We start from the raw sequence: 12,500 nt of genomic DNA on the forward strand, positions 1-12,500 counted from the left end.
TGATATCAGACTTGGCCAGTGACAGGTTTCGGCGAAGGATTGTCCCGAGAACAGAGGACCAACCCTAAAAGAAGGGAGGGAGGAGAGAGAAGGAAATCCGCCAACTTCACGTTGCAAAACGCGGCGGCAACTCCGCTAGAACTGGAGAAAGGCAAACCCATAGCGAGACGAAGAGGGCTTCCAAAGCCTTGTGGGAGAGGTCAGGAAAAGAACTAGCCGGGACTTCGCAGAGCCGAACGTATTCATAACGCCAACAGGCCGGAAGAAATAAGAGCGAGCCAGATTCGTCAAGGATCCCTTCAAGCATACCAGACAGCTGGCTGGAAGAGAGAGAAAAATAAAAAAAAAAAAAAACCTGGCAAGCTTGAAACCCACCAGGGACCAGCAGTTGGAGTGAAAAAAAAAAAAAACAGCACGTCAGGGAATAACAGTACAGCGATCCACAAAGGATCGGCCTCCTTTGGAGCACCAGGATATGTACCACCCAGCCTGCATCAGCCAACAAGCATGAATTAACATCTTAGCTTCCCAAGCTCAGACGAGTCAGGCAAATGTCGTGGAGGAAAGGTCGAGTCCTCTTCTGCACCCAGCCCCAATGGAGTCCCCCAACAAGCTCCTAATAAGAACTTCCCCAAGGTACTAGAGCAGCGATATGGTAACCTAAGGAGAACTGCGGTTGAAGAAGAAAAATCATTCCATCTGAGGTGCAAAGAGCTGTAGCAGTACTTCATTCCCCCAGAGGAATGATCCCAAGTGACATTCAGCCAGTTCCGGTAGCATTGCCCTACTAAACGTGGAAGGGAAAATCTTCTTGTTCAGTTTCTACCAAAGAATAAGAAAGACCCTACCTACTGACTTGAGAGATGGCTATATTGAGAATACCAACTGTCAAAAGCAGGGTTGCCAGGATTCCTGGATGCGTAGAGCATTCACACATGAATGTTCTGGGACCAGATTCAGAAGGCAAAGAGGGTAGAAGACTGACCTGCCACGTCATCTGGGCTTGAAACCTTGCCAACTGCGTATGGATCAGTCCCCGCACCAACTGATCAACTACCCATGGAACTTCTTTCACATGCCCAACCTGTTTTCAAGACCCCTGGTAGCAGAGTATTTCAACAACCTGCAGATGTGCTTCTCCATACAAGACTTCACTACTGGGTGGCAACGGCTTGAAGTCGGAATCGCAATGGGATGTGCGATTTCTCCAATACTATTTGTAGCAGCATTTGAGATTATTCTCATCGGTGCAAGACAAATGGTCGGAGGGATCAAACTGCCAAACGGTCAGAGGCTTCCCCCACTAAGGAGCTACATGGACGACGTCACCTCCCTCCTGCAAACAGCAGCATGTACAGCAAGACTGCTGAAGAGGATGGACGAGCTGATGTCATGGGCGCGAATGAAGATCAAGCCCTCTAAGTCTCGCAGCCTGTCACTTAGGAAAGGAGTGAGGAATGACTGCACCAACTTTCTTGTCGGAGGGGAAAAGATACCACTTCTTGCCGAGCAACCCATCAGAAGCCTGGGGAGGCAGTACACCGCAGAACTATCTGATAAACAGATGGGGAAGACCGTCATGAAACAGCTATGTGACGGCCTGGCAAGGATCGACCAAAGCCAACTCCCTGGGAAGTACAAGGTTTGGTGCTACCAGTTTACACTCTACCAGAGGGTAATGTGGCCCCTGAAAATGAGCGAGATCCCCTCATCAACCGTGACTAAGATGGATGGGAAAGCCAACTCATTCATACGAAAGTGGTTGGGGTTGCCACGGTACCTATCTGAAGCTGGCCTCTTCGGAAGAAATACACTGCAACTACCACTGAAGTCACTACAGTTGGGCTACATGCAAGAGAAAGCCAGGTCGGTCCTTGAGCTTCGGGAGTCCACAGACGAGTCAGTCAGGAAGGCTAACGCCAGGGTCCTGACTGGCCGCAAGTGGAACGCCCAGACCGAGGTCGACCAAGCTGTAAGCCGGCTGCAGCACAAGGAAATCATGGGCAGAGTGCAGGTAGGTAGAGCAGGTAGAGGTAGGATGGAGAGATGCACCAAGATTCTGGTCCAAGGCCCACCGCAAGGAAAGGAAGGAAATGGTAGTGGCGGAGGTGACGAGGATGGAGGAAGACCGCTACAAGATCAAGGCTGTGTCTCAGGGACGGCAGGGAAGCTGGACAACCTGGGAGGGAATCTCAAACAGGAACATCAGTTGGTCAGATGTGTGGAAGATCCTACAGGCAAGACTCAGCTTCCTTATACGCTCAACCTATGACACGCTCCCCTGTCCTCGGAACCTCTACCAGTGGTTTGGAAATGAGGAATGTTGCACACTCTGCAATGCTCCCAATGCAAGCCTCCAGCACATCTTGTCAGGCTGCAAAATCGCGCTATCACAAGGCCGCTACAGATGGCGCCACGACCAAGTCTTGAGAAAGCTAGCCGAAGTACTGGAGGAGCGCAGACAGGATAGCAGAATACCATCGCCGACAGAGGACCCCACCACCTTTGTCGCGGAAGGAGGGATCAGAAGCATCAGGCAAAGAGAAACATCAAGACCCTTCAGTCCCGGCCAGGATTGGAGCATGAAGGTCAACTTGGACAGGAAGCTTCTGTTTCCCACAGAGATTACCACCACATCTCTCCGCCCAGACATAGTGTCGTGGTCCACAAAGGCAAGAGCGGTAGCCCTCATTGAACTCACCGTGCCAAGTGAGGCTGCCTTCGAGCGGAAAAAGGCCAAGTACTCTGAGCTGGCTGCTGAGTGCCGAGAGGCGGGTTGGAAGACTACCATCTACCCAGTGGAGGTTGGATGCAGAGGCTTTATGGGGTTGTCGACTCTACGCCTCCTAAAGGACGTGGGACTCACCGGAAGGAAGCTTAAGAAGGCAACAAAGGAACTGGCAGAGGAGGCGGAGAAAGGGAGCTTTTGGCTCTGGCTGCGGAGGAAGGACAGAAACTGGGGGAAGAACACCTAACCCCCAGACAGCAGCTGCAGGGAACAGCAAGCCTATCTCCCAACCGGCTTGCGCATTCGGCACTTCACTCAACACTGTTGCCACCCCAGCAACCAACGCACCCGAGCACAGCTGCATTGGAAGGGGGTTACAGCCAGCAGCCAACGAACACCAAACAGCTCAACTGCCTCACAAACAACTCGTCAAGCATTCAGCGCATTCGGCACCTTTCACTCAGCACTGTTGCCGCCCCAGCAACCAACGCACCCGAGCACAGCTGCCTTATTTTCCTTTCTTTTTTTTATGCTTATCAAATGTATGAAACTTTTGTATTGTTGGTGTGAGCTGTACGCCAGAAGCAGATGGGCAGTGAGCCTGGCCACTCACTGTTGGCCCACTAGCTGGAGTTGGCGGTGTTTTGGTTCAGGGCCAAAACACAGAAGGGAGGGTGGACACCACCTGACGACATCTGCTTCTGGCCTAGGGCTACAGCTACCTGCGAAGGTGGTTGAGGAAGGCACCTCCTGTGCATGCATGATGAATGTGAATGTGTATTCCCTATGTTTGTCTAGTAATTTATACAATAAAGATGTTTGTGTCACAAGTCTTATTTTCTCTCGCTGACCCATGGGCACCGGAGGAGGTGCGACAGGCAGCAATGCCCAGCAGGTACTAACAGCTACCTCTACAATCCTTTTTCCATGACATTTTCAAGTCAATCTCATTTTAGGAGGCCGGCCCCCAATTTTTGGGGGGCAAAGTGGTTGAGGCCCCAAATGCTCTGCAAACTACCCTGCTTATGTCTACGTAGTGGTGGCTCTGATGCTCCGTTTCTGCCTGTTGCATCCTACATGAGTAATGCTGCGATCACACCGCCGGCGTTGAAAGAGCCACAACGCTGCTGACTCCTGCCTGGAAAGCACAGGTCAGGGGCGTTGAACGCGGCAAACGTTTCAACCTGAAGCGTTTGACCGAGGAATCTCGACCAACCGAAGCTCGTGTTTAGAAAAATGTGAACATTCCAATGGCTGCCGCCTGCTGCCGCCCAGCTCATTACATATGTTTAGATGAAGTTCAACTTTTGACGCCCTCGGCTTTTGGCGCTTTTGACGCCCTCGCCTCTAGAAATGCGTATGCTGCTTTTCACGCTTCTGCCGCCTCCTCTCCCATACAAAGTCAATTACTTCCGGATCTTTCCACGCATTCAACGCCGGTGGTGTGATCGCACGGTAAGGATATACAGTAAAGTTGATGTGAGCGAGCATGCTGCATTCTACATGAGTAAGGATATACAGTAAGTTAATGTGAGCGAGCATGCTGCATTCTACATGAGTAAGGATATACAGTAAAGTTAAAGGTCCACTAATTAACAAAACATAATTTCACAGTGATCAAATTGTGTTTTCATGTGTCCAGAAAGATACTTTACATTTCTCAAAGTGATTTTGTGAAAAAGCACGTATATCTGGAAAATCGTATTTCATCCGTTATTTTGACCCAAAGCTCCACCCCTCAAAAAATGAATCTATGCGCACGAGGTCCCTTCTTAGTTTATGACGTACGCTTTAGAAGTCAAGCGCTGTACAGTGACAGTGAGTGTCTGCTGTGTCCCGCCACAGGTCTGAACAGCTCTTGCTCCGTGGTCATCACAGTACAGGATGAGAACAACAACCCACCAGTCTTCTCCCAGCATGAGGTGAGCTTGATGTTGTGAGGTACAACACACACACACACACGCACACAGGCACACACTTAGGAATGCATGCAGGCTCGCACGCAGACACACACACACACACACGCGGGCACACTTGTGTCTACACATGAAGAGAGAATGCATGCTTGCGTGTGTGCATGCAAGTTATTCTTCTCTGTCGTTATGCGATGCAATTGGTGGTGGATGCAGGGAAGAGTAGTCTGAGGAGGGAGTAAAGGATGGATAGGATGGAAAAGAGGAGGAGAGGAGGAGGAGAGGAGGGAGCGAAGAGAGGGGAGGAGAGGAGAGAGAAGGAGAGGAGGAGGAGAGGAGGGAGCGAAGACAGGAGAGGAGAGAGAAGGAGAGGAGAGGAGTGGAGGGAGCGAAGAGAGGAGAGGAGAGGAGAGAGAAGGAGAGGAGAGGAGGAGGAGAGGAGGGAGCGAAGAGAGGAGAGGAGGAGTAGAGGAGAGAGCGAAGAGAGGAGAGGAGAGGAGGAGGAGAGGAGGGAGTGAAGAGAGGAGAGGAGAGGAGAGAGAAGGAGAGGAGGAGGAGAGGAGGGAGCGAAGAGAGGAGAGGAGAGAGAAGGAGAGGAGGAGGAGAGGAGGGAGCGAAGAGAGGAGAGGTGAGGAGAGAGAAGGAGAGGAGGAGGAGAGGAAGGGACGAAGAGAGGAGAGGAGGAGGAGAGCAAGGAGCGAAGAGAGGAGAGGAGAAGGAGAGGAGGGAGCGAAGAGAGGAGAGAGGAGGAAGAGGAGAGAGAAGGATGCCGTGTTCTGATAACACATCTGCAGGGAAGTGTGGAGGATGATGATGAGGAAGAGGAGAAAGAGGAAGATGTGGAGTTGGCAGGAAGCTGGTGAAGATGAGGAGAGCAACTCCAAAGCGCAGCGGAGCTGCGGCGGAGCAGGAGGAGGCGGGAATCGCTCCGCGTTTCGGAAAATACCTGAGGATGAGGAGAAGGAGGAAGAGGAAGAGAGACGAGGATAACCCTGTTCTTGACTAACACTTGTGCAGGGGAGGGAGGAAGATGAAGAGAGACGAGGATAGCCCTGCTCAGTCTAACACTTGTGCAGGGGAGGGAGGAAGATGAGGAAGAGGAAGAGCTGCCTGCCAGCCGCTGCTGAGCGACAGGAGAGCGGCACGTAGCCAAGCAGAGTGGAACGGAGCGTAGCGGAGGCGGGACTCTTTCAGCTTTCCGGAAAATACCTGCAGCGGCCTCCCGCCCACCCACACCAGGGAATAGAGCAGCACAGCACAGCGCGTGGGCTAGACCACGACTGGAGAGAGAGAGGAATGGAGGGAGAGAGAAAGAGAGAAAGAGAGAGTGGGATGGAGAGAGAGAGAGAAAAAAATGGAGAGAAAGAGAGGTGATGGGGGAGAGAGAGAGAGAGAGAGAGAGAGAGAGAGAGAGAGAGAGAGAGAGAGAGAGAGAGAGAGAGAGAGAGAGAGAGACGGAGTGTGAAAGGAAGAGAGATGAGAGGGGGAGAGAGAGAGAGATGGAGAGGCAGAGAAAGATATGGAATGATAGAGGGATAGAGGGAAAGAAAGAGAAATGGAGAGAAAGAGAGATGATGGGAGAGAGAGAAAGAGAGAGAGAGAGATGGGCTGAAAGCAAGAGCGATGGACTGTTGAAGGGATGGAGATGGGGTGAGAGGTGGAGTGTGATGGGGATGTACAGAGGGAAGGGAGTCAAAGTGATGCGGGGGTGGGAGATGGAGTGTGATGGGGGGGGGGGGATACAGAGGGGAGGGAGTCAAAGTGATGCGGGGGTGGGAGATGCATTTACTGTAAGCGTGACCACAAGGGATGGGTAGGCGGAAAAAAAATTGGCCGGGCATTTTCAGTCAAGGCTGGTCCGCCAGGCATTGAGAGAGACAATGAGCCTATGACAACATTGTCCGTCTTCTATTACGAGGTATTTTTAGTCATCTAATATGGGCTATTTCGACCACAACACCCAAAACGAATATTTAAATCTGACTCGGAGAGGTCAGCTGTAGCGGCATGAGGACTGATACCACTACATTGAGGGGAGGACCGGGCCAAAATCACCAACAGTCCACCGGACAAATGCCCTGTCTTCCTTATGGCCAATCCAGCCGTGGTGACCTTGTCTGTTTACTCTGGCTGGAAGAGAACAAGGCCCACATGCCGCCTCTCTAAACCATCCCTCCAACCTCAATTGTCACGCAACCCGTGTAACGCCGGGAAAACAATGCAGGTGTAAATTCTGTGTTCTGTTCTGACAGCTCAACGGTTAACAGGTTGTTGCAGCGAATCAGATCGATGAAAACATTTATGTTGCTGATTTGACTGGCCGTCACAGGAGAAAATCACTTCTCGTTTTAATGATATTAAACTAGTGTTTGCTTCGCTTCGCCTCTGTCAACGAGCCTTCCACTGCCCCACTTTGCTTCCTTCATTGGTGTGAATGGCAAAGTTTGCTTCACTTGGCCAAATCCATATGTATGTGTGTGTCTCCGGCATTAAACGTCACTCCGACTACAATTCATAAAAAAACATCACACCAACTAGAATTCACATGAAAAACATCACTCCAAGTAGAATTCACATGAAAAACATCACTCCAAGTAGAATTCACATGAAAAACATCACTCAAGTAGAATTCAAATGAAAAACATCACTCAAGTAGAATTCAAATGAAAAACATCCCACCAACTAGAATTCAAATGAAAAACATCACTCAAGTAGAATTCAAATGAAAAACATCCCACCAACTAGAATTCACAGGATGCAGCCTGTCTAAAACATCACTCTCCAAGCAGAATTCACTCATCACTCTCTGTGCATAACTTGACACACTCTAACTGGCTTTCTTCACACTAACTATGCTGTGTAAATATCAACCACACTGGCTTGGCCTTCCCTGACACTAACAAATAGGTCAGGCTGAGTGGCTGGACAGCAATTATTATGCACACACATGAAATACAATAATTGAGCCACGCACTGAAACTCTCTCTCTCTCTCTCTCTCTCTCTCTCTCTCGCTCTCAGGAGAGACAGATGCATTCACACTAGTGCACGGTTACACACACACACACACACACACACACACACACACACACACACACACACACACACACACACACACACACACACACACACACACACACACACACACACACACACACACACACACACACACACACACACACACGTGCATTGTTGCAAGTATGTAATTTCAATTTGTGCGTTATTGGTCGAGCGTGCGCATACAATTTGTTAAGCTTTACAGTTAATTTACATTTTCTACCTCCTCTTCTCCCTTCTGCCTCTCCATCCTCTACCACCTCTCTTCCTCTCTCTCTCTCTCTCTCTCTTTACATTCATCTCTCTCTTCGCCTCTACACTCCTGTTTGTCCATCCGTTTCTCTGTCCTCTTCTCCTCTCTGTCTCTCTCCATCCTCTACCTCCTCTCTGTCCCTCTCTCCCCAACACTACATCTGGCCTGGCCTCAAGGCAGCCACAGCATAAAGGGAGACCACACTGTAGTGTCAAGTGTACATGATACATTTAATGTTGACCGTAATATTAGAAGTTGGTTTTTTTAACTATGTACTTGACCTTGTAATGTAATGTAGGCCTATTTGCAAATAGTGCACCCATTGTATTATTGTCACATTTTTGTACCATTATTAATTTGAATCCCTTTTTATCTTAACACCTTCCTATCCAGGGACTACAGATGAAAATTAGCCTCAGGGCTATAATCTGACTCAATTGTATGTTGTGCACTGTCCCTGTCAAATAAACAATAAATTAAATAAATGAAATGAAATGAACACAAATCAACACACAACTCGACCGAGTTTGTGGGAGAGATTGGCATGCGTGGCGTGGAGAGGTGCAGAGAGAGCGAGGGCCGCAGATGGAAGAGTTTACAGTGGCCTCAGTCAGCATCAGTGTTGCCAGGTGGAGAACGTTGGTTTATTGTACCAAAACCATAAAAGTATCGCTTTTGGGGGCTTTTGGGCGAAAATGATCGCACACAAACCAAGTGGTTATTTCAAGGCAACTAAATTAATTGAATGAAAACTCTCAAATTATCGTACATCATGTGTTTTTGATCGAGAAAAATGATGTTACAAATACGACAATTATCGTACATCTCGCAAAACTGGCCACCATACACCTGGCCCCGCCCACTGTGTCTCCAGCACTCTGTCAAAACAAGGCACAGGCACAAGGGGGCGGAGCCCACGGCAGGTTAGTCAGGCTGTTCCTAACATCATCCATCTCGGTCTTTCTTCTCTCCTCTTTCATCATCCCATTTCTCTGTCCCCTTTTTCTCCCCTCTTTCCTCACCCATCTTTCCCTCTCCCCCTCTCCTTTCCCTCCTCTCCTCTCCTCTCCTCTCCTCTGCTTTTCCTCCTCTCCTCACTCGCCAGTGGTGGACAAAGTAAAAGTAAAAGTACTTTTGTGGTGTAATTACAACAGTAGCACATGATATTACATAGCTGTTACACCGTTTACTCCATTTTACCTACCTATTGAGATAGACTTTGTTATTACTGAAAAACAATAAAAACCTAACAAGGACCCACCACAAACTCAACCCAACCTGTGCAGAATCAGCTTATCGTAAGACAAGTACATTGGTCTACTTTTTACTCAGATAAGCTACCTGTGTTGGAAAGAAACTGTGTTTCTTTTTTTTATTTTACTTTCAATTTGTCCACCAATATCCCTCTCCTCTCCTCCCCTCTGGCTGCAGTACGGCCCATTCTACCTGGCGGAGGATGCTGATCTGGGTACCACGGTAACCACCATCTGTGCGTGGGATGCTGATGAGAGGGGCGGGGACAGCTGGCTGATCGACTACCGGCTGGAGTCGGGAAACGAGGACGAGGTGTTCAGCCTGCACACAGACAGGCAGACCAACGAGGTCTCCTTGCTACTGGATAAGGTAGTGTGTGTGTGTGGGTGCATGTGTGTGTGTGTGTGTGTGCGTGCATGTGTGTGTGAGTGTGTGTGTGCGTGTGTGTGTGTGTTTGAGAGAGAGAGAGAGAGAGAGAGTGTATGTGTCTGTGTCTGAGTGTGTGAATGTGTGTAGTATGAAGGGGTGAGTGAGTGTGGTTGCGTCAACACATCCTGTGTGACTCAGTCAAGCGGCCAGACAAAGAAAACGTTAATTAACTAAACAGACACTCATCCAAATGAAATCCTTAGAGGTTGGCTAATAAGACGTAAATGTGTGGTCTAGGATGTAATGAGGTGATTTAGATAAAGAAGTATGGTGACGAAACAGACATAAGCCATAGTCATTGGCCAATCGTCATTTCCTCTCTTCTCCTTTCTCTCTCCTCTTTAATCCCTTGTTCTCCTTTCTTCTATGCAGTTCTCCGTTCCTTTCTTTCCCCTCCTCTCTTCTACTACGCCCTCCTCTTCCCCCTCCTCTATTATCTCTCTTTCTCTCTACCTTAGCCTTAATCTCCTCTCCTCTCCTGTCCTGTCCTCCTGTCCTGTCCTGTCCTGTCCTCTCCTCTCTTCTCCTCTCCTCTCCTCTCCTCTCCTCTCCTCTCCTCTCCTCTCCTCTCCTCTCCTCTCCTCTCCTCTCCTCCTGTCCTCTCCTCTCCTCTCCTCTCCTCTCCTCTCCTCTCCTCTCTCTCCTCTCTCCTCTCTCCTCTCCTCTCCTCTCCTCTCTTCTCCTCTCCTCTCCTCGCCTCTCCTCTCCTCTCCTCTCTTCTACCCACTACTTTTTCATGTTGCTGTAGGGCAGGCTCCTCTTGCTAAATCAAATAATTAGAGTGTTGTGCACTAAATGGGAAAATGGGGACTAACCATGTGTGATGCATGCGTGTGTGCGTGCGTGTGTGTGTGTGTGTGTGTGTGTGTGTGTGTGTGTGTGTGTGTGTGTGTGTGTGCGTGCGAGCGTGCGTGCGTGTTGTATGTGTGTGTTCTTCTAATTCTATCTGCTCTGCATGCTGCTCTGGAACCTTGGAATTGCTTACGCCACTTGTCTCATGACGTTACGTCTACAATTGAACATGTTTTGAATTACAATGTTTTCATATCCAGATGGATGAAGCTTGTTTATATCATCATGCGTACATTATCATCGTCAATAGAGGCCAGCAAGTCACCAGGAGGACACAGGGGTCATATGCATACTCTATCATCATCAATAGAGGCCCTTAAGTCACGAGTACAGTACACTGGGGTCATATGCATACACTATCATCGTCAACAGAGGCCCTTGAAGGGACACTGTGTGAGATTTGTTGTTGTTTATTTCCAGAATGTATGCTGCCCATTCACTAATGTTACCTTTTTAATGAAAACTTAACACCACCATCAAATTCTAAGTATTCATTATGACTTGAATAAATTGCACTTTTCATACATGAAAAGGGGGATCTTCTCCATGGTCTGCCATTTTGATTTTTTGAAAATAGCCATTTTTAGCTGCAAAAATGACTGTACTTGGACCATACTAGAAAATATGTGTTTATTACTGAGTAAACTTTCATGTAAAGATCAAATTTGTCAATAGGCAGCCCAGTTTCAATGAGCAGCATAGTTGCAGTACCTTTTTTGACCATTTCCTGCACAGTGTACCTTTAAGTCAGCAGGACACAGGGGTCATATGCATACAGTATCATCGTCAATATGCATACTCTATCATCATCAATAGAGGCCCTTAAGTCACGAGGACAGTACACAGGGGATATATGCAGGCACTATCATCATCAATAGAGGCCCTTAAGTCAGCAGGACAGTACACAGGGGTCATATGCATACATTATCATCGTCAATAGAGGCCCTTAACCCTTTCATAAGCTGCATACACCTGTGGTGTTCGGGTCATTTTTGACCCGTGATAACAAAACTCAGCCATAAAATACCTAAAAACACTAGTTATCATCAAATATTGTTTTTCATCTCATGGCTAACTTGGTATGTATTCATATCCATGGAAATATTACTTCATGTATTCATCTTTTTGACTTTACAGGTCTTTTATCTTACATTATGCAAATCGTTTTTGATGACCAAAACTATCAAAGTCTGCATAAATTCACTATTAATACCTCCTAAAGTGATACAATTAGTGATTATGTTGTCCATGTATTACAGCTGATATGAGAGTACAACAACCCCCAAATTTATTTTATTAGTTTTTCTCTAATATTAAAAAATATCATCAATAGTGGCATTTGTGGTGTTTGGGTCCAAACCAACCCAAAGAGATTTATAGCAGGATAAAGACCAAATGTCAACTAAATTAGTTTTTCAGTGCATAAAATCAATGTTTAAATATGTTGACTTGGTGTTTTTCAATATTTATATGATTTTAGTGTGGTAAATACAGTGAGTCCAATAAGTATTTGATCCCTTGCTGATTTTGTTGGTTTGCCTACTAACAAAGACATGATCAGTCAATAAATGTTATGATAATATGTATTCTAATATGGAGAGACAGAATATCAAAAAGAAAATCCAGAAATTAACTTAAAGGGACACTGTGCAGGAAATGGTCAAAAAAGGTACTGCAACTATACTGCTCATTGAAACTGGGCTGCCTATTGCCAAATTTGATCTTTATATGAAAGTTTACTAAGTAATAAACAAATATTTTCTAGTATGGTCCAAGTACAGTCATTTTTGCAGCTAAAAATGGCTATTTTTGGAAATTCAAAATGGCGGACCATGGAGAAGATCCCCCTTTTCATGTATGAAAAGTGCAATTTTTCCAGTCATAATGAATACTTGGAATTTGATGGTGGTGGTGAGTATTCATGAAAAAGGTAACATTAGTGAATGGGCAGCATGAATTCTGGAAATAAACAACTAAAAATCTCACACAGTGTCCCTTTAAGAGAATATATATTA

General features: G+C 47.3%; 1 protein-coding gene across 1 annotated transcript in view; it reads left to right on the forward strand.

Moving 5' to 3' along the window:
- Positions 1–12,500, forward strand: part of cdh16 (cadherin 16, KSP-cadherin) — a 97,196-nt gene that overhangs the window by 50,921 nt on the left and 33,775 nt on the right. Inside the window, exons 11-12 of the mRNA XM_063187876.1 lie at positions 4,574–4,650; positions 9,382–9,573. Coding sequence (XP_063043946.1) covers positions 4,574–4,650; positions 9,382–9,573 — 269 coding nt within the window. The remainder of the gene's footprint in view (positions 1–4,573; positions 4,651–9,381; positions 9,574–12,500) is intronic.

The sequence above is a fragment of the Engraulis encrasicolus genome, chromosome 22, assembly GCF_034702125.1.
Source record: "Engraulis encrasicolus isolate BLACKSEA-1 chromosome 22, IST_EnEncr_1.0, whole genome shotgun sequence".
Lineage (NCBI taxonomy): Eukaryota > Metazoa > Chordata > Actinopteri > Clupeiformes > Engraulidae > Engraulis > Engraulis encrasicolus.